We start from the raw sequence: 24,821 nt of genomic DNA, 5'->3' as shown, positions 1-24,821 counted from the left end.
CTGATTAATAGCTCTTGCTCAAGATGAGTGTATAACTAAGATGTTATAATCACAATATAATTGTGTATAATCAATAGATATCAAGATGTTATAATCACAATATAAACAAGAGAGCAAGGCAAAGCAGACAACGATCACAAAAAGAGAATAAGTGGAAGAGCTTACCCTTCAGCTGAGCTCACCAGAAGACACCAAAAGAGGGGATCTCCAGAAGAGACCCCTCCCTTCTGGTAGCCAGCTCTTAAATAGGTCTAGGAGGGGTGCAGCCAGGCTCCACCCCTTCTGGCAGCACAGGTGAATTGCCTTCACCTGTGCTCCTCTGGCTGACTCATGGCTCGCCTCAGGTGATTAATCAGAGGTTCAGGCCGTGACTCAGCAGTTCCCATGCAATGAGCCTAAAGAAGTGAGGTAGATTGAAAACGATCAGATCTGCCATGCTCAGGGGGTGATAGAGCAGAGGCCAATAGCTCAGGGTATACCTCAGGAACAGATACTAGGACTGGAACTGTGTAGCATCTTCATTGACAATCTCAATGATGGGACAGAGTGCAACCTCAGGAAGTTTGAAGATAATAAAAAATTGGGTGGAATGGTTGATACAGCAAATTATTTTGCTACCTTGGTATCTTGACAGGCTGGACAAATGGTCTGACCAGCTGGAAAGCAGAGGACCTGATTATCCTGATGGCCAAACTGGACATGAGTCAGCAATGCACCCTTGATGCATTAGGAAGAGTATTAACTCTTTATTTGGCGCTCATGATACACATCTGGAGTCCTGTGTCCAGTTCTTGGCTCCCCAGTAAGGAAAGTCATAGACTTACTGGTACAAGGCTAGCAAATGGCCTTGAAGATGATTAACTGAAGTACCTGTCAGACAAAAAGAGGCCGAGAGAGCTAAGTCTGTTCAGCCTGAAGAAGAATGAGTTTTGGGAGGATCTTATCAATATGTGCAAATATCTGACGGTGGGGGGAGGCACTAACAAGATGAAGTCAGGCTCTTCTCAGTGGTGTGCACTAACAGGATGACAGGCCATGGGCAAAAATTAAAATTTTTAAAAAAGAGATCAATTTAAACATAGATTTATTTATTTATTTATTTTTATTTTTATTTTAATGTGAGAATTGAACACTGGAGCATGTTGCTGATAGAAGGGGTGCAGTCTCCATACTTGAAGATGCTCAAAGCGGCAGGGGACACAGTTTTGAACAACCCACTCTAGCTGCCCTGCTTTGATCAGGGTATTCAACTAGATGACCTTTCAAGGCACCAGATATGCCTACCAACCTCAGCCATTCGATGATTTCTGAACAACTCTCGGTTGACCATGAATTTGAATGACTGACCTGAGCAGTGAACCTCTGGTGCTGCAATAATTTTTTGTTTTATGGTATTCACGTGCAGAGGTAAACTGCTATTACAATGCACTTAGGAGTTGGACACATTTCAGGAGCTGATAAAGTAATTCTTATCTACTTTCTTGCTAAACATTTTCAGAAGGAAAGGAGCAAATGCAAGTTTTATTTACCGTGTTACTTTTGCATTAGCCTGTATTGGTTTCAATTAACTTATTGCTAGACAATTTAAATATCAAATTAAGGTCTTAAAATTGGTTTTAAAGAAGTAGGATTTTTATAGAATAAAAGACAACAGCACAATTTGCTGTTTTAAATCTTATAATATTCTTACAGTTTATATAGTACATAATAGTGCTGACACAGCTGTGTTAAGATCACACTGGGCTAACCATCACTAGGGGTGTTCCATATGCAGTACCCTGAATCCCAGTCTGCTGTATTCTCCACCTGTGCCATGCAGAGCCAGTGCTGTCCTCATGTGAGATGAGGAAGGGCTAGTTTGGCTCCAGGACCAATTCTGTTCATAATTTTTAGTTTCCACTAAACCTCTAAGAAGCAACAGTGCTTCAAAAGTGAATCTCAGTATAGGATGAAATAAATGATGTGGATAAAGTTCTTACAGTCTCGTAGATAACTCCCACGGTTCTCCACAAAACTCACGTAATTGCTTTGTCATTTGTGCCTGCTCTGTTAGAATTTCTGAAAAGACACTTTGAGGAGTCAGAGACTGAGCTCGCAGGCAGGGAGATGGAGGCTAAACGGCAAAAGATTGCTCACCAGGCATAGACCAAGACCACAGAATCACAGAATCACAGAATCACAGAATCACAAGGTTGGAAACGACCTGCAAGATCATCCAGTCCAACCACCCTCCCATTCCTATCAGTGCCACAAGCTACTAAACCGTATCTCGTAGCTCCTCATCCAGGCGCCTCTTGAACACTGCCAGGGACGGCGACTCCACCACCTCCTTGGGCAGCCATTCCAGTGCCTGACCACCCTTTGAGAGAAAAAGTTTCTCCTAATATCCAACCTAAACCAGATGACTCATTACAGCACTTTACCTGTCAGGTCTATATCTCAATCTGTAATGTAGCACTGACTTGTTTCTAGGATTTATAAGGACAAAAAGCGTCTGCGCAAATTCTGGGTAAGAACTGACAAAGAGTACTCCTTCAAAAAAGTAACTCTTGAAAACTCTGCGTGGAAAGTAGTGACTATAGGAAAGGTGGTCACCTCTCTGTGCTTACAGTACCATGAAAGGTGACTTACAGAAATACCATTCTAGCTGATACTGCAGTTGAATATTAAACGTATGTAATGTATGTATATATGTATCAATATACTTGCTACACGTGAATCAACACAAATTGCCCAAGCTCTCTACAGATTTTGCTCAGGAAAGGTACTATAGGAGGTGCTTGCTGCTCGACTGTTAGTTGTAAGCTGGCAAAGCACTGGGGAAAGGAACAGCTAGTTCTCAGAACAGTATTGCACAGATGAGGCTTAATCTATACTTGAAAGGGCTGCATAAAACATTGACTTGTCACATTTATGCAGCTACTTAATTTTCCAATCTAGGGCAGCCTGACTGCAAATTACATTTGTCTACTGGTTAGTTTGGGCAGCTGCAACCACTCTGTCATTTTGGAAGCGCTCTTCTTATTCAGAAAAGAGGGCTGTACTTCACAAACAGAACTTGGAAGCTTTCAAGCTGAGACAAGCCTGGCAGTTTTATTGGCAGTTTGACCAGGAGCAAACAGAACACTTTATGTATCTTGGCATAAACAAGCATTGCCCTTAGATGTTCTGTTCAAAGCCAGACACACAGGGGAGAAAAGTGGGGAAGACAGAGGAGGGTGTTGCAGTCTCCTTGAAACTGTCTATGCTGCAGTATTAATTTGTGTTTAGAAGTGGCAAATTTGTAAAATACATAGATAATCTGCATATTTTAACAAAGTATTAGGCTGCAACAAATAGCCCCAATTCATAAGAACTCATTAAATTTTTGCTCTATGCCTGTAGTACGTTCTGGCTCTGCTTTTCCTTACTTAACAGTCAAGTAAACCAGCTGTTTCTGATGTTGCTGGCTCCAGACCTAGTTTATTCAATTCCTCATTAGGTAAGAGGCTCTTTTGTGGGTGACACTGCCTGGACAGGGGAGTGCCAGGTCTTCCCTCTGGAGGCCTGCAGGCTTGCCACCATAAGAATGCCTGAACAGAAGCACTGTTTCCACCACTGCCCTTCAGCAACACCTCTCTGGGGAGGGACAGCTTCTGTCCATGAACCAGTGACCTGTGAACGCTGCCCCAGGGTACAGCAAAGCATAAGTCTCTGGGGGAAGTGTGGGTTTCCATGTGCATTTGCACCTCCCTCTGAATTAAACTGGGCTGGCTGATCGATGGATGCCTTAGACAAAAACAATTTTATAATTAAGGACGTTTGCTTGGGAAATTTTGCTGGCCTGAGTCTCCCCTTTGTGTGATCACCTCCTCAGTGGAAAGATTTAGCATAGCTTTCAGTGTAGTAGTGGACCATACCAATAGGAGCCTTAATAACAGCAGGTTCTATCCAATGCAGCAGGTATTTACTTATTTTCTTCACTTAAAGAAAGAGGAAGAAGAAGGAAATGTAAATCTTTAAAAAGAGTTAATCTTGATTTTATCATAGGCTTATTAATTGACTTATTTTCTCTTTTTAATAATTCATATAACAATGCATGTAACGTTTAGTTAAGAATTATTTGAAATAATTCTGGTCATATTAATCAAATGCTTGCTCCTAATGAACTACTACTTACAGCCACTGGTGGATTAGAACAGGCTATAAAAAGTGCTAAATCAGAGGAGGAAAGCTGGAAATAATTTTAATGATGAAGCTGGAGGAAAAGCTTGAAATACTCCATGTGAAATAGCCTATATTTACCACGTAGTACTCACTTTGCTAAAACTATACATTTCATTTCCCCTTGTTAACAATAAATAAACACCAATTAATTTATGCAGCTAAAAGATCAGTGGAAGCATAAATCTTTTATTAGAGATTCCAAAATAGAAATTCCTCCCCATTTCCATTATTGACAACAGCTGCACTTGCTCAAAAGGGAAGAATCAGCATTCAAAGCATATTCTTTGTTTTTCTCTGTATCCTTCAATGAGCAATAAAAGGGAGCAGATCCACTTCCTACACCTTTCCACGTGCACACTGAGTCCCATCTCCGTTTTGACCTCCGTCGACACAGCTGGCAGAGGCTCCCATTGAGGTGTCAATGCAGCTGCTGCGCACTGACACGACTGTTAATGAGCCCACGGAAAGAAACCGAGCTGTTCTCCTCGAGCAGAGACTGAACTAGCAGAGTTTCAAACTGCGACATACAGAATACGGAGCCGCTATCATTATTAGCTTCATTATATCTCTTAAACAGCGGTGCAACTCCTGCCTGAGGACGGAGCAGTCAATATCGTGAGGCAGCAGCCCTATGTGAACGCGATATGCATTCACGTTGGGCACTCAGGTGACTCAACACCGCCCCGCGACAACTCCGCGTCGTCGCGTGCAGTTCCATCTCCCCTCGGCACCCCTCTCGAACTCAGCGGCTCGGCCCGGAGTTCTCCAGCGAGATGAGAGCTCCCTCTCCTGAGGGGCCGCAGCCTCGCTCCGCCTCTCGGCCTCTCTCCGTGAGGCTCTCGGCTGCCCGGGAACGGTCCCTCATACGGGACCGCTGCAGCCAGCGCAGACGTCGCCAAGGACAGGCAGCACTAGAGCCCGTCCCGACGAGGGGTGACGGCTCCCGGCTGCGGCCAGGTGCCTGCTTCCCAGCGGGGCGTCACTCCGCTCACCGTAATCCGCGCTCCTCGAGCGCTTGGCGCCGGGGGAGGGAGCGGAGAGGGGCGGGGCTGGGCTGGGCGGGGCGGGGCGGCGGCACCGCATGCGCAGGAAGCCAGGTGCCTGCCGGCTTTGCGAAGAGCCGGCAGCATCGCACGCGGCCCGGCGTCCTCATGGTGCTGTGTCAGGGCGCCGAGGCTACGGCTGTTGCCCCCACGGCGGGGAAGGAGCTGGAGGGGCCGCGGGGCCGGGAGGACGGTGCGGACGCGAGGCGGCCCTGCCTGCAGCCGGCACCCGGCGTAGAGGCGGCGGCGGGCGCCGAAGAGCGCCGCGTTTGCGGCTGCTGCCCGGGTTTGCCCTGGCCGCGCTCCTGCAAAGCACCCGGTGAGGAGGGTGAGGCTGGCTGGCGGACGGAGCAGGGGGCAGCGCCCTGCCGGCGGGGTGACATTACCGGCGGGGCGGAGGAAGAGGAAGCGTCCCCGAGGGCGCCGGGGCTGAGTGGCACGCGTGGCGGGGCGCGGGGTGAGCACGGGCAGCCGCTGAGGGCGCCGCGCACCTGCACCTGGGGGCGCCGCTCCGCGAGAGCGCGTCTGGCCCCGGCCTACTCCTCCTCTGCACCCTCACCCCCCGTTTCTCTCCTCGAGGAGAGGTCTGGGGCAGCCAAAGGCTGGCCTATGAGAAAGGGTCGCTATCGCTTCCTGGTGCCGCTGTTGTTTGTTTTTTAAGTTCAGGCTGCACAGCGCAGGGTAGCAGGCTGAATGGCACTGTTCATGTATTGAGAACGGACGTGGCTGCCCTTCGAAAAGTAAGGGGGAGGAACTCAGTGCTTGTAGCCGTGGCTTCCTTAGCAGTTCTTATCTTTCTTCCGTGGGAGTCTATTCTTTATTTTGTCTTTTGCTTTACTCGGTTACTTTGAATCACTGAAGCCATCAACTCGCTGTAAAATTTGCAACAAAGAGTTTTTGTGAGCTTAATTTGGCTTCCTTTTAAGACATTGGTGCTTTCTTAAAACGATTTCTAATTCATCTGAATTCTTAAACGACCGCATTGAGACCTGTTTCATATTAAATATGAATTATAATTGACTTTCCAGTAGAAAATGCATAGAGTTCTGTCTTTGTTAAGTAGGGAACTGCGGTGAGGCCAGAAGAGATAGCGGTCTGGTGCAATTTACATTAGTGTCACTTCTAAGGCAAAGCTTGGAAAAAACAGCATTCAAAGTCCTGAGAAACTTGTGCTGACTTGCCAAGGATGACTCTTTTTGTAGTCTCTGGCAGAAAGTTAAGTCAATAGCTGAGCTTTATGACTCATGCCTGGATCTTGTCTACATGGCCATGGTTAGTTCGTAAACAGGCCCTTGTGCTCTTGTTGCCTTTCTGTGGTCTGAGGGAACTATTCTGGTGCTGTCTGTGTGCAGAACAGATCGCCCGCTCCCAAAGTTCTGTGAGAATGGTTTTCTCACTGACTTTCTTACCCTTAGTCAGCATTTTCCTACCTCCACTCTTAAGATATGTAAGAAACTGTTATTTTCTTTACCCTTTGCGTCTTTCAAATACAAAAGCTAGTTGTTAGAAAGCCTGGAATTAAAATGCAAACAAAGAAAATGGTGTGCATTGGGAGGTGTTTGACTGGGATTTGAAACAAGAGTTAAAGGATCATGTGGAAACCCCACGCATGGAGATGGCCAGGGAGTGAGACTGGAAAGCCAGATCTGTCACTGCTCAGAAGAGAGTACTTGGGTACTTGCAGAAACTTTTTTTTTCTTTTTTTCAGACTTAAGCACTTTTAGCCAAAAGCTCAAGTGTCTTAAATGGCATTGGGTTAGTGTTGGGAGGCCCAACGTTCCATGCAGTGGTAATGAGAAGATGGTTGGACTAGATGGTCTTATCGGTCGTTTCCAACCTTGTGATTCTATGATTCTATGGGCTAGGATTGTTATCTTAACCAAACTTTTCCTCAGAACATATTTTGAAATAAATATTCTTCAAAAGGGCAGTTCTTGTTTTTGGTAGAAGAACTCACACCGTGTTATTTTTAAAAGGAAGTAAGACACCTTCTTATTGCCCTAAGCGCATGCTTTGGCGATGTGAAACAGCAGTTTAAATTCTAGTGTTACCAGATAATTTTTCTGATAGGTTAGATTTATTGGGCAGCTTACAGAAATGAATTCCTTTTAGTTTTCTTTTTAATCCATGGCTTAATTCTGGATATAAGATCCTTTCAGCTTACTTTGCTGTAATTTCACTTCCATTATTTTGATTGGCTTCATTCTGTGGTAGTCAGGCAAGCTATCACGCCTGAAGTAAGTCAATGCCCTATGTGCTGTGTTCTCCCATAAGCCTGCCTTTGGATTTCCCTTTTCAGTTATTGGCCAGTCTGATTCTGCTTGTTTTAATACTGGGGATGGAGTTGATTTTGTATTTCTGTTGCATGACAGTGTGGATTAGGGTGTTATGTAATTCACGGACATTTAAAAAAATCTGTTCTGTTAGATACTCAGTGGATGTCCTGGTCCTGTGCTGGTTAGTGGTATTGTAATAGTTGCTTTTATGAAAATGTCTATTGCTAAATAGAAGTATTTCGGCAGTAGTGTGGCTGTATTTTTTGGAATGTAGGCTTTCTGCCTTTTCTAAGTCCTGGTTGAGGTAGTAAAGCCTGGGGCTTCAGGATGGTTAAAGTGGGAACTGGTGCCGTACCGACTGTGTTGGCATGCAGTCCCAGCTCTCTAGTAGAAAGAACATTCTCTTGGCCTTGAGTGCTGATCTCAAGGAGGATCAAAATGGTTTGTGACAAGTTTTGTTAATTTAAAAACAAACCCAACCTCTCAAAACCATATGTAGTTGCTTAGCAACTCACAGCAGTGCCCGCTGCTGATACTGCAAAGATCCCTGGGGTTCGGTGGGTGGGGTGAAGCATCCTTTTATCAAAGCATCACGTTGTGGATGGGGAGTTCTCTCAGTTATCTTTAGAGAGTGGTTTAGAAGAAAGGGCAACCAGAAGTATTTTATGTAGATGCAAAGATAAGTGATAGTGAGGAAACTTCTTGTTCTAATTCACCTCTAGGTTCAGTGGCAAGACTTTTCCTCCTCTGCAGCCAGTTAATATTTATCATTTTAAATATTTAAATAATATTAATTTATTAATATTTGTTAATTATTAATATGAAAAGGGCTGGTTTCTTGGGAAACAGCATTGAGGTCAGCAGTAGTTCACCCTCCCTGTTTGCTTTCATTTTTAATTTATATTTTATTTATAGCAAAGGGTGGAGAAAGTGGGTGGAATAAGGAAGAGTGTGTAATTGAAGTGGGCCTGAGGCAGTATGGATGCCTGAATAGAATCCATTAGGCCTGGGAGACTTCTTCAGGAGAAGAAAGTCCGATAGATAAGGGTAAACAATCATGAAATTAAGCTCATGGAACTTTTATAAGTGAGGGTCATTATATAATTTCTGCATATATGTGCCTGCGAGAGAGGAAACTGTGTTGTTGCTTAGGAACCTTAATGAACTTACTCGATAATCCAATAACTCCCTGGTAATAAGTTTCAGTGTTTCACGATCTGACTGTGGACCATCTGCAGTCAATTTTATTTACTGATTTGAAGGCAGTTGTCAGAAGCAGCTCAGAATCTCCTGAAGTGTAGACACGCACCTCCAACTGACATAGGACTGGGAGAATTCTAGGAATGGTTTCAGTCCAGAGTTTGAGAGTTCATCTTCTATTGCCTGTTCTAAGGAAAAAAAGAGGGCTGTGGTGGCTAGTGAAACATGTTTTCAAGGTAGGTCTGGTAAATCAATGTAGTATTTGCATTTCTTTTGCTTACCCTTTTGTCTGCCACAAGGATGGCTACAAATGTACACAGTAGTACATGGAGCCACCTGTGGAATCTGTTGATGGAGAGCTAGATCATTACTAACTATGTTTATCTGTTGCAGGTACGAAGAAAACTGCCTGTCCAGGACTTGGTCTCTTTTACACCTTACTGTCCGCCTTCCTTTTCTCAGTGGCCTCTTTATTCCTTAAAAAAATAGAAGATGTACACTCAGTGGAAGTGAGTGCATTTCGATGCGTTTTCCAAATGGCATTTGTTCTACCTGGTTTAATATACTACAAGTAAGTGTAACAAAAGTTTCAATTTAAAGTTATTTCTTAAAAGTATGTATTGGAAACATAATCACTCATTAATTTGAATCTTAAATATGCTTAAATACTTGAACTTCATATGCTTAGCTGCGTTGTTTTGAATCGGTTTATAGTTTACTAATTCGACTTATTTCCTTGTCAAAATTTGACTTCCTGAATTGTAGAAATTTCTACAGGGTTGATATTGGATGTATTGACCTCCCATGGAAGTAGTGTTCTTGAAAATAGGAGATAATTTGTAGAATCTTTTGGGTTATTTTGCAAGCAGCAATTTAATACTAAAGGAGTAGGTTCCTGGCTGAATGTGATTGGCAAGTGGTGAAGGGACTAAATTGCTCTGGGATCAATCAGTTAAAATATTTTGATGTTTGAGATAAGTCTGTCACTTGGAAGGGTTTGTGCATTTAAATGTCATTGGATGTTGGTCATGAAATTAGCAAGCCAATAACATTAATGTGACATTTCTGTTTTTCTTAATTTTCAGAACAGGGTTTTTGGGACCAAAAGGTAAAAGAATTTTTCTTTTCTTCCGAGGACTCCTTGGCTCTAGTGCAATGATTCTTCTCTACTATGCTTTCCAAGTAATGCCTCTAGCTGATGCCACTGTTATAACTTTCAGCTGTCCTGTTTTTACATCATTACTGGCATGGATCTTTCTCAAAGAAAAATACAGCGTTTGGGATCTTCTCTTTACCCTCTTCACAATCATTGGAGTTATTCTAATTGCCAGACCACCGTTTTTGTTTGGGTCTAATGTTACAGGGATTGAAGGAAGTTACTCAGATCACCTTAAAGGAACTATTGCAGCAATTGCAAGCACGGTATCTGCAGCATTAACTATTGTTATACTTAGAAAGGTGGGAAAATCTGTGCATTATTTTCTGTCAATTTGGTATTATGCAGTCATCGGTTTAATTGGATGTGTTATAGCATTGTTTGTTATGAACGAATGGCGTTTACCATACTGTGGTAAAGACAGAGTTTTTCTCATATTAATAGGCATATTAGGGCTAGGGGGACAGATATTTCTCACAAAAGCACTACAGATAGAGAAAGCTGGGCCTGTAGCCATAATGAGAACGATGGATGTGGTGTTTGCTTTCATTTTACAGATTCTTTTTCTCAATCATCTACCAACTTGGTGGACTGTGGGTGGTGCCCTTTGTGTAGTAGCTAGTAGTTCTGGGACTGCCATTCGTAAGTGGAGACAAAGCTCAAAGAAAGCTGAACAAAATGAAATCTAACAACACAGACACTACTTCATTACAGAAATTAATAATCTTGAAATATATATTAAAAATATTTATTTTTATTTATTTAAAGTATCTCATTTATGAAATTATAGTACCAAACCGTAGCCAATAAAAGAAATTGGTTTTAATAAAAACAAAACAACATCGAAAGCAAATTGAAGATGTTTTGACAACTAATTAAGTATATATGCTTTTTTCCCCTCATATTTGGTCATGCAAATATAAGAAGTAGGAAGATTCTTAAAAGTTGCTTGCTTTACATCTGAAGTGGATGATTGTTAGCTGGGATTTTGTTTTCCTAAAATACCTGTACCAGATTCTCCATTTTTTGGACCCTTTCTCTATTCTTCTGAGCAGTGGAATTTTCCCAGGCTTATTTGTACTAATCTGTGATTGATTATGAGAGGGATTTCAGTTCAAATAATTAGAAGGGAATAAAGAATTATAATCTTACCTCTAACTTCTGTGGAACAGATAAAGCTTGCACATCTTGCACATCTACCAACTTTCTGCTTTTGTTTTTCCCTTACTCCCCCCCCCTCAAAAAAGAAACAAACAAAAAACCAAAGGCATTGGGATGTTCTTATTGGAATTCTGAAAGAACAAAGGGTATTCCATCTTTTCAGGTCATGTCAAGATAAGATTAACCTTTGGAAATTCTTTCATCTTTGCTTTCTTAAAAAAACAACAACAACAAAATTGGTCCTGCTTTACAGGCATAATAAACAATCCTTATTTTAATATGTTCTCAATAAATACATCTTTAATTACTGCAGTCTTGGTGAGGAGAGGTAATAGGTAACTACATACCACTTGTAAGCTCTTTCCTGTGGTATAGAATATTATGCTGTAGCTGCACTTTTCTTTACTCTATGCAAAAGATTGTATTTTTTAGATACTTAATATAGGTTATTTTAAATGCTACTTAGGAGTGATTTCTTTATATTCTCTATGAAAGTTCTTTATGAAACCGTTTAAGTTCTCTTGGCCTTCGTAAGCTTAGGCAAATGCCTTAATGTAAATCCTTTTTCCTAAGACTTTACAAGAGAGTGCACACTATTTGTGGTTCACAGAAAATACACATTTACCAACTTCATAGCACAGATTCTATAGAACGGGTTTGTGCAGCACTTGGTGGGAGGGTGGAGCTCACACTCAGTGCATCAGGCAGTGCTAGTGGGCAGCTTCACCCCTGTTTCTATGCACGTTTTAAATCTGCACATAGTCACTTCTCTAACACAGCTTCTCATGTTGATATGCTTCATCTTTAGATAACGATGAATACTGAGGAAAAAGGCCTATGTTACTGATCTCGGCCTCCTTCACGTTTGAAGGAGGGATATATATTAAATGTGAGGTAGGGGGGGATTTTCTTTAATGAATTGTTGTGTGCTTTTGGGTCTTGTCTTGGTAGTTCTCAAAGAAAAACTTCACTTGGGTCTTTGCCCGTTGCTTTGTATCACAAGGTGTTTCTCAGTTATTTACACACCCCCATGTCCTCCTAAAGGAGTGTGTTGTAGCCAATAGCCATTGCACTCTGAGAGAGCAGCCCTTGGAGAGTTGAGCCCTGAAGAAGTGGAATCTTCATACTTCAAAGTGTATCTAGATGAAAGGAACTATTTTTGTGCAAGATTTCATTCTTTAACATTGTGGACATGAGCAGATTCCATCCTGGTGGTAAAATCACTTTCTGCATATAGCTGGCTGTTCACTGCTTTTCCCGAAGGCTGAAGTTCACCACTCCTGACATTGTCAGCAATAGTATGAAACTGGTTTCACATCTGTTTAAAAAAAAAAAAAAAAAAAAAGCCTAATAATAGAATTCCAGTTTAATTTTGCTTACTACTTGAAATTGTAAACTGGGATTTTTTTTCTGCTGCTTGGCCATCATCACCATTAACACATTTCAAGGGAGGGATGGGAAATAGACTGCATTTCTTAATGCTTCATTTCATGTTTAGTATGCATGTGTTTGTAAGTTAACACTCACGAGGTACAGTTCCAAAGCAGTTCAGATTGATGTGGGTTGTCAGCTAGTCCTGGTTCCTTCCACTGGCTCAGTGTGACTGCTTATAGGGTTATGTGGTGAGCTGCCCCTGGAGCTGGTGCAGCTGAGTAACTTGGTTTGTAGAGTTGGAGAGGGCCAAACTGCAGTGGCCTGAACTTAATCACTAAGTCAAAAAATGTCAAATGGAGGGGAGTTGGATAGTTGTTTAAATTGCAGTATGCATACACTACCTTGTCAGTACACAGTTTCAAAAAAAAAAAAAAAGTGGGAGTTTATATAAAAAAATATCTTTAGCTGATATGATTTCAGTGGTTATGAATCTTGTTTACAAATAGTAGAGAAGTACACACTACTGAAGAAAGGCCTTTTTTTCTTGCACTAAACATGTATGAATTGACCTGAAATCAGCAACTTGGTATAGTGCCTTTTTTTATTTAACCTTGAGTTGGAAACCCTAATCGAGAGTATTTCTTTACAAAGCCTGGTAACATGGTCAAATTTTTCTCTTCTCCCAGCTTACTGTTTGAGATTATGAAATAAAACTGGCTGAGACTTGATTCTTTCTGATCAGTTTTCTTTTGTAGTTTTAATACAGCAAATTCCTCAGGGTCAAATGTTATTTTTTTGCTAATCTTTATGTCAAATGTATTGCTAATGTTCATCACCTTTCATGTCATCTTACAATCTTTACAGTAATTAAGTTCAACACATGTATTTACAACAGGAAGCCTTTCCTTTGTAATGTGATGGAGTATTGTTGCATTGTAACTGCTGTTCTATGAAGTTATTGTTGAATTTCAACATATTAATTCAATGTTCAGATTTCAGTGGAGCCTGAATAGAGAAAGTAATAGGTAATTATTGGTTGTTTTGCACATAAGCATAGGGTGAAAAAGTTTTGTTACAGATTCATCACAAGCATGTTTCTTATGTTCTTTGCTATGCAATTCTCTGTAATCATCTGCTGTCTTCACTGGGACTTTGTAGCCTTCAAGCCATACCTACATGACTCTTACAAAGAGCTAGGAGCTAAAAAAGCTGTGTAGTCACTGTGCAGCAGCCAGTTACTTTCAGGATATACTGGTTGTCAAAATATGCTCTAAAAGCCCTCTAGGTATGCCCAACCAATGAATTTGTCATATTCTTAGCGTGGGAAAGTGCAGTCTATATAATTAAAATGAATTTCTTGCATTTGTCTAACACCAGACATAGAAGTAATCTCAGCTTAAGAGCATTGATGAAGTCACTAGTTTGTTGTGTCTTCTGAAACAAGGCTCTTTCTCAAATTCAAATGCTGTTCTGAGGTGAATCTTTCCATAGTTGATGATGACAAAAAAGAAGTAATACCCTTAATTATGCTATAGTATAATGACCCCTGCCCTCTATTTTCTTGATGAGCTTTATTCAGGATACGTCTCTTGGAGGAAAGCTTATTTCTAAAGGGGCAGCCTCTTCAGTAGTCACTTAGTTGCTGACTGGCAGTGGATAGCCAGGAATAATCGGTTCTCCACTGACCATGATTTCTGTCCATTCAAACGAGAGTTCACAGTGCTGACAGCAGATGCGCAACTGACTTCAGCAGGGCTTTGCAGTTACCAACAGAATGTTTCCATGGTTGTAACTGCCTGTCCATCCAAAGAAAAGTTGTGGCTTTATGTTCCTGCAGATGCAGATAACCTCGGTGCAAAACTTATGCAGTTCCATAAATTGTTGGTGATAACACTTCTGTATATGAGAATGAGTGATTTCATATTTTATGGGAACTGTTGTTTGACAAGAATGGGGTAAAAATGCCCTCTGTGTTAAGATTTTTACTATGTCCTATATATTGTTAAATGATATGTTTTGTAGAAGTTACTGGCTTTGTTATGTAGTAGTATATTTTTATAGACACCTCATATATTGAAATGTGAAGAATATTTTCGTAAGAGATTTATATTCATCATTGCTAATAAAATGAACGTGAAGGATTAATCTCTGGCTTTGTATTGATTAGTAGAACATACTTGAACGTAGTGATATTGAAAGCTTCATGAAAGAGCTATTAATGAAGGAGCCCCTGTTAAGTATGAATATGTTTCCAACTGTACAACTTGTGAGCATGCTGTGTCACTGTTTATGCCTTTCAGTGAGCTTGAGACAAACAGAAGCTCTATGAACTTTCTCAGTACGGGAGTATCTTAACTGGAAAAACTGGTACAGGTAGGTCAGTAAAGTTGTGTTTTCCTGTGCTCAGGTGGCAATTTGTCTTTTTCTTCCCTTACTTTTTATACATCAAGATTTGAATTCTGGTCTTGTTTCTTCTGTTAATTGTTAATATTCATCCCTGTACATCTCATTATCTAGTGCTTCAGTAATTCCTTTTTCACTAAAGAGCAAAGAGCAGGGGAAAAAAAGTTATCTTGTTAGCAAAATTACCATCATTGTTAAATACTACAAAAACTTTGTAGTAAATTTATTGTATTTGCATTATAAGGGAGGTTCCTCCTACAATAGTGTCTGGTTTCATAAGAGCAGAAGATAACAGAACTGTTGAAGGTTATTAGCCTGCTTGAGATATGTGCACATTCCTGGGTGTGTGGCTTGGTGCTGTAGAGGGGGAAATACAGGAGGGCAGCTGCTTCTCAATGGGGGATTTCTAGCAGTGTTAGCCTATTTGTCCAGCACACTCTGCTTTACTTTTATGCACAAAACTAACTCACTGCATGATGACTTGACACCACTAGTTTCTCAGGCAGTAAATGAAAAGTAATGGGGCTTCCATGTGAACACACTATAACAGACTGACTGTGAAAGAATTTTGTCGAGATGCACTGCAAGTTCCTCTTGGAACTTCTTTTTTTGGCTTAGTTATGTGTATTATGTAGAAACTTAAGTTTTGAGGGAAAAGAGAAATTAGCTTTTGAAAGACAGCATTGAAATCCTCCTTATTTGTACCATAATAGTTATTTACCTAGGTAAGTGATGAGTGTTATGAATAAGTACTGAGACTCAAAACGTAATTCTACAATTGTCTACCTGTTGCAAAATATAAAGCAGGGGGGAAAGGGATCAAGTGATACTGAAGGAAGATGTTTCCATAGTGTTGCTTGAAAAACAAACCACATTTATAAAATATTTAGAGGATAACTCACCCTGCTCTTTGTTGACTAAATAAAACATTCTTAGAGGGATGCATGTGGGAAGTGATACTTGAGATGCGATATGCAGATGAACCATTGAAATAGATTTCAATTGGTTCTTTTGAGTCCTCTAGTAACTTTAGATTCGGTTTTATTTTCTGACACCGTGAAGTTATGTTATTCTGTCAAGTAGTAAACTGGGAAGGGTGAGAAAGCGCTTTGTTATTTGAGCTTAAATATTGAGCAAAGAGAAAAACAAGAAACGTCAATAGCTGCTCAGCTGGCATATAGTGCTTCTGCAGGCTGCTTAAAAAAGGCGGGTGAAGAGAAAACAAGTTTTGTGATCAGCGAGCATGAAGTCAGTTGTACTTTGCGCTGTGGTCGTTCTGTCGGTAGGTGGCGCTCTGTTCCTAAATTTATTTCTCAACGTATGCGTTTAAACCGTGTTAAAAATCCAACCCCCACAATTTTAGATGATAAAAGTTTCTATGCAGTGTGACGTACACAGTGATAAGTAGATCTCACTACTATCCTGCATTTTGCAGGTAACTGTAGGTTGTATATCTCATGTATGTCCTAAACGTTCTTGAAAACAACCAACTACAATAAGAGGGGAGTGTGCAAGTACGTTTCTTGCATTAAAATTCTTTGGGGGCCACATTTGTTGGATTAGGCTGAATTTAGCATAATAGTCACTTTTAATTCTGCTGAGAAACAGAGCATGTATGCTGTCTGAGCAGTTGATAAGCATGTTGTAATCATTGCTGTGTTTACTCCCTCTTGGGGAGACTCAGAAATCTTGCATTTTGTCTGTGATTGTTGCTGGAGGGTGGGGAGTGACACCAGTGTTGTTCCTGAACAGGTTCTTGGGTGTGGGTGCTCAAGCAGGGCATGGTACCTTAGTGCTCATGATCCCCAGGCCCTGCTGCCCGGTGTTTCCAAGGGCATGGCTTTGAGCCAGTCACTGCGGCACAGGGCTGTGCTCAGGGCCTCATGTGCTGGACGAGCCCCTTCATCCGCCCTGCTGATTGAGTAGAAAATCTGGGCAAGCTTGCAGGCATGGCAGCACCATGCTTGAAGCCGAGTTGAGTTGGGGAGCGATTGTTCCAACTTCAACTTGATTAAAGGCAGGGAAATACAAGGAGAAGAGGTGGTGATAAATTTAACTACTGTGAGCTAGGAAAAGTACTGCTCAATCTGCTTTCCACTGAAAAGTTAGCTGGAGAATTTTTTGCTGGGGTTAGCTGGCACCAGTAGGTGTTGTTCTATTTAATAGGAAGTATTGTAACATTTTTGGGAAGCTAAAGAACATTAAAACAGAGAAAAATCTTTGTTGTATAACTTGGAAAGGCTCTGTGGCAAATCCCTTTTCTTTCACATAAAGTGCACTGTGAATCAGATGCTAATATTTATTTTATACTTTCCTATTTGAAATTTAAAACAAATATTTCCTTATATTACTGTAAAAGCTCTTCACCTACTATCAAGTTTTGATCAGGAAGTGAAAGAAAAAGTTGCACACTTTTCAAAAGTAACCTTGATAGAGTCATTTTTTTCACTCTACCAGAAATTTTATGCCAACCTTGTAATAGGTGTGTCCAATTTCTTCATTTAAACAGCATCTTTATATTGTATGACTAAGACTCTACTTTCTGCTATTTGCAGTAATGTATGCAGGAAGCCCATATGAAAACACTTAGCTAACGTTCTTTACCCTTGCCATATGGTGAAATATTTTCCTCAGTACTAAAAATGGAGAGTGATAAAGCCATGAAATACTATGATCCAAAGTCTCCTAAAGGAGGACCACAAATAGCAAGGTAGGTTTTCCTGACCCAGAAGCACAGCTGGCTCATGCCGCTCATCTCACTGTTCTGCTTCACTTGTGGGAATCACACAATTGTATTTCCCCTGCAATTCATTAGTTCTTAGTCTATAACAAATGGTGAGTAGCTAATTCCAATTTGTGATGTTATTAGTACAGTTAGGCTACGTTGAATTTTTAAGGAAGGTATGAAATGCATATATATATATATTTAAAGATATAGAAACTGTAGAAATTAAAGATTAATTATATTTCTGCGATCAATAGAACTGGCAAATTTCAATGTAAATTTTCATCATTTTGGCCCATTCACCTTCAGAGGACAGCTTGCTGCATCTCATGTTCACTAGGAAGGGTTGCAGGGAGAGAAAGGAGACAGGAAAAGCAGGGGGAACATCTTTGTTCTTTTGCTGGCAGCAAAGCTCTTGTGATGAGCCCTGTCTGTCTGACTGGGTATAGATTTAGGGAAGAGAAGGAACAGTTTGTTCTCTTCTGATTATATAAGAATACCCTTGACAGTGTGTTGCTTGTTTCAGATTACAACTCTTATCATCTAGGATTAGAATGGAAGAAAATAGGAAAGCTGGTGTTAAACACTTTCTTTTTTTCTTTGATGTGCCTGTCTTGAAACTTAGAAACCTTAGTTTCTAAGCATGGATGTTGTTTCCTGTTGCCCTGTAACACTCCAGACCTCGGAGTTTTGCTCAACAAACTCATCATACACTTTTTCTCCAGGGGAATGTATTTGGCCATCTGATGCAGCTCCTTCACATCTTTTTGAGGACACTGTTGTCTTCTCAAGTTCTGTGGTTCCCTCAGACATTTTGTAATTTTTTTTCTAGTATGCCATAAATCTCCTTTTATTGCAAATTGAGACATTCATTTCGGGATTGAAAAAACTTATCTACTGTCTTTTTTGATCAAATTTTGAATTTGAGAAAGCAGTTGCCTTCTTCCATATGCACATTTAGAGATATTTTCCAGATAGGTAATTAATGAAAAGGCATTATTTGCATTTAATTTCTCCCACGTAAATCTTGGTGCCTTAGGAACTTCTACAGACACATCCAGGATTAAGATGCAGTGTTTTAACACGCAGCCTAGTTCTCTTTCTCTTGATATATTTAGACCCCTGATTTCTATATAGATCACAGCATGTATGAACCATCGTCCTGTAAAATGCACTGAATCATAGAATAGAATCACAGAACCATTATGATTGGAAAAGACCTCTCAGGTCATCAAATCCAACCATCATCCTGTCAGCTGGCCACGTTCAGCCCCTGAGCTGTGCTTAGACAGTTATCTGTCAAGTGTGGGAGTGAGAGCAGGTTCTTTTGCCCTCGAGGAAAGGGAGAACTGTATGTGTAGCAACAGCACATGTGTGATACAGCACTACAGGTTGTTCAGAACACTGCAAGACGTTTCTAATCCTGCACGCAGGGCAAACATCTCATACTCACTGTGCCCTCAGCTGCTCCCATTTATGCACTGCTTGCTGGAAAGCCAGTGACAATCACAACACACCAGCAGCTTACAATCTCTTACTTAAGAAGGAGATATCAACAGTGTACAATCTTCAGAAAGTCTAAAAATATGTATTTTGGACAAAAGGTTTCTTTACTTCTTCCTGTACCAGTCCCTTTCCCAAACAATTTTATTCTAGGTCATGAGTTTAGAATCTGATGATGCTTCTATTAGTTTTATTCTTTGATTAATTTTATTTTGCAGCTTTTGTGGTAATTTTGTGTCTACGTATGTTGAGTATTATCAAATTTTAACAGATCTTCAGTATTAGATCCTTGATAACAACACCTATTCATTGTCTTAGCTTTAGCATATGATTCAAGACATAATTAGTACTCAGCATAAGTGTGTAACAAAGTGTCCCTAAAACAGCATATGGATATTCTGATGAAAGGAAATTTGGAAATATTGCTTTTATAAACCCAAAAGCTGCAGAGCAGATGTGGAAGGAATTACTGCAAGGAATCTCAACTGGCATATAAAACAGAAGCTGAAGTTTATTTTCTTTTTGTTATGAAAGAAAGAACATCTTAGTAAAGTTCTGTTTTGTTTAAGATTACACAGATCTGAATTATTCAGAACTAGCTGTGAAATTATATGTACAGGCACGACACTGAATGGAACAAGGCAACTTTTTTTGCTTTAAATATTTAGTATCAGAAGTTCCCAGGCTGATGATAAAATACATATTTTTAAAATTTACAGTAAATTTAATAATGTTCCCTTTTGGAGGAGTGGGATATAATAGAAATTGCAAAGTTCATATCCTCTTTTAATTTCATAAGCAAAAAGCAAAGAAGTAATTGCACCTTTTACAGTCTGACTGTCTGGCTGCATTGATGGAAAGTTCTGGTCATACATACTCATTTCTGGAGAACCATTACAATTAACCACAACTACTCCCACATTCTCACATTTTCAACACCCAATCAGCCAACTTGAATGTGTAGAAAATGGTAGGTTATTATTACTTTTATTTATTAACCTTAGTAAAGCACTGAAGTGCCTACCACGGTAAAATTTGGGTGCTGTGATAGATTTTTTTCACTTTATTTTCTTTTTTAATTAATTCTTAAGTGTAACACTACATTAGAATTGTAGAAAGGAGTGGAAGAAATTATCATGACCTTTTAGAATAATTTGAGCAGTTATTGGACTGCTGTCAGATCAACGTGTTCGCTATTTTTATTCTGTTGTTAGGATGAAAACATGCTGTGCTGAAATCACACCAGCAAACAGGTTTCCACGTGCATCTTCTGTGTCCCTGATTATCAAAGACATTTTTGATGACTTCATGTATCAATAAATCTCATTAAGCCTGCAAAAGACCTCTGGGATCATCAAGTCCAACCACGGCGGCCCATCGCTGCGAGCGATGGTAGCGCTAATGTATTGCTGCGACACCCACATAAGGACAGTGGCAGCAAAAGCCAGTGCAAAAACAGAACTGCCAAGGAACTTCATCCACAAAGTGGACTGGTTTTAAATGTGATGTCACAGAAAGTAGTATTAAGTCATTGGTGGAAAAGTTGGATCCTTCGATGCATCACTGTGAAGGGCTCTGTCACTTTCAGCTCCTCTTTAATCATAATCACTCTCTAGTCACCTTGACAATTTTCTTTTTGTCCTCTTTAACGCTTTTGTCAACAATCATTCAGATCCCTGGGTTTGTCTTGCCTCTTTTTTCTAGGATATTGTTTTCCCCAGACAGCTACTAAAGCTGGGTGCTGACTGTTAAGTGCTCACCCTCCTGAACATGACAGTTCAGTGTGGTAGCAACAGGTAGTAACGGTAGCAGTGTGGTAGCAGTTTCCCCAAGCTACTCTTAGTAGCAGATCAACGTGCCTTATGTGTCAGGGCATTCCTAAGAATGGGAGATGCTTTTTTGCAAGTGCTTGCGTAAGGTAGGAGAATATGATAAACATGGAGCAAGCACACAATGAAGATGTGATCCAGGGTAGTTTCAGAAGAGGCTTTATGCTAGATTGAACACCAAAAACTGCCAGTTGTTTTTATTTAAACTCTATTCAAGTTCATAAGAATTATATAAATTATAAAAAATAATAAAAATAAAAGTAAAATTGTATGTATCTTCAGATTTTATTACATAAAACTTAACGTCCCAATCTCTAATATTATCAGTGACTATGAGAAGCACTGCCTCAATGCTCATTTGCAGGATGAGGCAAACTTTCATTTGAGTTTGTATGTCAAAATCATGTGCAACTTCAGTCCGTTCTGCAACATTCATGGATATTTTCCATCTTTTCTTTTTAGAAAAAAGTTAATGGAAAATTATGATGTAATGCTTTTATCCAATGAGTGGTATTAATACTTTGACTTCCACTGTTTGTATCATACTCTGAACTGTAATGTGGAGTAAAGATGAGTTATTCCTCCAGTGTCTTGAATTGGTATACTAACATAGTTTCTAGCTTTTAGAAAACATCTTGAAATAATGGTGCAGCAAAAATCAATTCTACAAGTGTTCTTTTATATGGTGGGAATACAGTTGAGGCATGAGAGATGCCATTAATTTGATTTGTATCAGGAGTTACTCCACTGAAATACAACATCTGTTGAATGGAATGTAACATAGCTCTCCCAGAAGCCATAATGCAATAATTTCATATTTGTAAATAGTTAGACTTATCAGAAATGTTCTATCTTAGTGATATTTGAAAAGTGTTGGTTTTCTTTCAAACTTACTCCAAAGACTTTGTAGTTCTTCCAAAGATTAACTGGAGGATGCCTTTACCAGTAGCTTGAAAGTCAAGCAGCTAATGTCAATTTCAAAGAATTTTATTAGAAGTGTTTCCATTTATTGGTTGTTTTTAGCAGTTATTTATTTTATCAGTTTTTTTTTTTTTTCTGCTCATTGAAAAGTAAAAAATTTTCAAGCATTCATTCTGCTTTCAGAATGACCTCTGTGGCAGCTGATGTTCATAACAGCCTAATCAAACCTCGTGTCATGTAAAGTGACATCAAGCCTTTAACATAGTCACACCAGGAAACTCCAGCACGAAGTTTATCATTTAAAAGCAGCTGCTGAAACTCACGTGTTTTGTCTTGTGTACATTCATTACTATGTAATTTCTTTACATAAAGAAATGACACAGATTCTAATTATTTGTCTTGCAATCACAATAAAATAGTTCCAAAATCAGGCTTTTACTAAGTAATAATTGTTTTAATGGAAAGTATTATTCCATAAAGGCTCTTCTTCCGGGCAGCCACCTCCTGCCTGAGACCGGGCTGTGCCTTACGCAGGGGAACCAGGCTGGAGAGAGGGAGGAACACCGTGCAGATAAGGACTGTGTGTTCCTCCACCAGCAAATCACCAGCAGTTTGGCTGTACTGAAAACAGAGTGCAGTTAAGAAGACAGTCCCCATTTTCATGTGTTTCTAATTTGCTTAAAGAATTTGTTTGCGTGCACACGTGTGCGTGCTTTTCTGCAGTCCTGGCTGAAGGGTGAATTTTGGAGCAAAGCCTGAGGAAAAACCTTTGGGTCTTTTTTTTTTTTTAAATTCAAAACATATTTTTTATGTTCTATGTAATTTGTTAAATCATTTGTTCGCAAATATTATTATAGAATACCACAATTAAAGACAAAATACCCCTTGATACATGACACTGCAGGTTTTAGGCAAGGGAATGCTGTACAGAACACACACAGAAAACAAAGCCGAATGTTCCAAGCACAGGTCGCAACGCCGTACTGCTTTTTCTCCCTGATGTTAGCAGGATAGCCCAAGTCAGCTCACACAGCTTTAGATCCTTCATTGCATAAGTGAATAAGACTTAGCATTTCACAGGGATGTGTGGAATTTAACAGTTATGCATCATTTTGAAGTTTAACTAACTTTTTAACCCAAACTCGGGCTGTGTGCTGCTTGGCACTGCTGGGATCCACCCACATGGTGACCTGCAGCAGTGTGCTGTCCTGCATCTGCTAGAGCAGGACACAGCATGACCAAGGACAGCCTCTTCTCACGGAGAGCTGGTGGGCTCTGACATACAAGAGAAAAAGGCGAACTGATGCATTCTTTACAGCACTTTTTGATTGGCTGAGAAAGTTAAGAAGGAACTATGCTCCACAATCCCAGTCCAGTGCAGGAAAAAGCTGTTAGTTCAATACAGCATTGAGGTCAGGCAGGTGAAGATTCCCTCCTGCAAAGCTGGATCTGTCTGCAGCACCTTGAGGGCTGCATGTTCAGATGGTACATAAAGAAGATGGTGTGCCTCAGCCCTGGGCTGCACACTCAGCTTCCTTGGTATCTGTGTGCAACTTTGAACTTGTGCTCAAACAAAGAAATCACATTAAAAGTTAAGTAGTAACATATATTTGTTAGAAATATATAGGCACATCATTTCTTCGTACTTCAGTTCTTCTCAGTCCATGGTGCATTATGAGGTGCAGCTTCAGAACTGTTGTTCACATGGGCACATGTGGAAGGGGACAGCCCCAGAGCCATGGTGGTATCTCCTTCTCTGCAGCACTCAGAGAAGCATCAGGGTGTTTGGTACAGAGCATCTGTACTGCTCTATCTGCCTTATGATTCTCGCAGTTAGGTGGGTATTGGTTACAATTAACAAATCATGTTTGGGTGCACAAGGAACAGGTTGGGAGCTGGAGCTCAGAAAGAGATCTCAAAGGCAAAATTGCTGGAGTGTGGTGTGGACCCCACTGCTATGTGCTCAGGTCAAAGGCACGCCTTAATTCTTTGCTGAGTCATGGATGTGGTGACTTCTCCAAATTTTCCCCTCTGCAAAATGTATCACTTTCTTCTCAGTGCAGTACACCTTTTACTGGTGGAGTTTTGCAAGCTGAGAAAAAAATGTGAACACATTGTGAAGGAAAAATTATATAGATGTCTTTTTCCACTGGAATAATGTGATGATAACTTTCCTGCACTTTTAAAAACAACTGGAAAAGCAGAGAGAAACTGGAAAAAGCTCCCATGGAAAGGTTCCTGCTGCCTGTGTGTTCAGGGGATAACTCATTGCCCACTGCTGTAGTGCTGAAAATACATTGCATGATCAGTTCTAAAGGGCAACTGTGCCTCCAACACTGAGAATACATAAAGTATCAGTAACTGACCTTACTTTGGGTCAATATTCATATACTAAAAGAATATATGAAAAATATACAGATCATACAGAACACAAAGTGGAAAGCATCATCCATCCAAGCCTTTTGCAGCTTCCTGTTACAGCATCTCTTTTGGTAGTACTGTGCACAGCCAATGCAATCCAAGCTGCACTGGTGGTGAGGGGAAGGCTGTGGATTTTGTCAATAGCCAGGTTTCAGCCAACATGTGCTGTGCTTCAGTAGGGGCCGATTAACATTAAGTTAATCATAGAATGGCTTGGTATGAAAGGGACCTGCAAGCGCATCCAGATCCAACCCTCTCCCACGGGCTCGTGCCCCCCACCCGATGAGGGTCCAGGGATCCAACCCAGCCCTAAGGACCTCCAGGGATGGGACACCCACAGCTCTGGGCAGCAGTGCCAGGGCCTCAGCTCCTTCTGAGTACAGAATTTCCTCCTAACACCTAACCTAAATCTCCCGTCTTTTAGTTTAATGCCATCCCCTCCTGTCCAATCACTATCAGGCCATTAAGTAACAGCTCAGATTAGCTGTCTCTCACCTCCCGTGCAATGCCTGATTTGGATACTGTGCTGCTAAAAGCACCACAGTGCTTTGTCTCAGTCTTTTATCTCCTTTTTATAATCACCAGTGCCCACAGGATGATGAG

At 40.6% G+C, this 24,821-nt stretch overlaps 1 protein-coding gene across 1 annotated transcript; it reads left to right on the top strand.

The window, feature by feature from the left end:
* The first annotated feature begins 5,287 nt into the window (after positions 1-5,287).
* Positions 5,288-14,561, top strand: SLC35G1 (solute carrier family 35 member G1). The gene is given in 4 exon segments (XM_048946275.1): positions 5,288-5,317; positions 5,319-5,568; positions 9,119-9,296; positions 9,811-14,561. Coding segments are annotated over 4 exon segments (1,218 nt in total). The 3' UTR covers positions 10,571-14,561.
* Positions 14,562-24,821: the final 10,260 nt, after the last annotated feature.

This window comes from Lagopus muta, chromosome 5 (genome assembly GCF_023343835.1).
Source record: "Lagopus muta isolate bLagMut1 chromosome 5, bLagMut1 primary, whole genome shotgun sequence".
In the NCBI taxonomy this organism is placed as follows: Eukaryota; Metazoa; Chordata; class Aves; order Galliformes; family Phasianidae; genus Lagopus; species Lagopus muta.
Note: the sequence above shows the minus strand (reverse complement) of the source record. Positions and strands in the feature narration are given on the sequence as shown.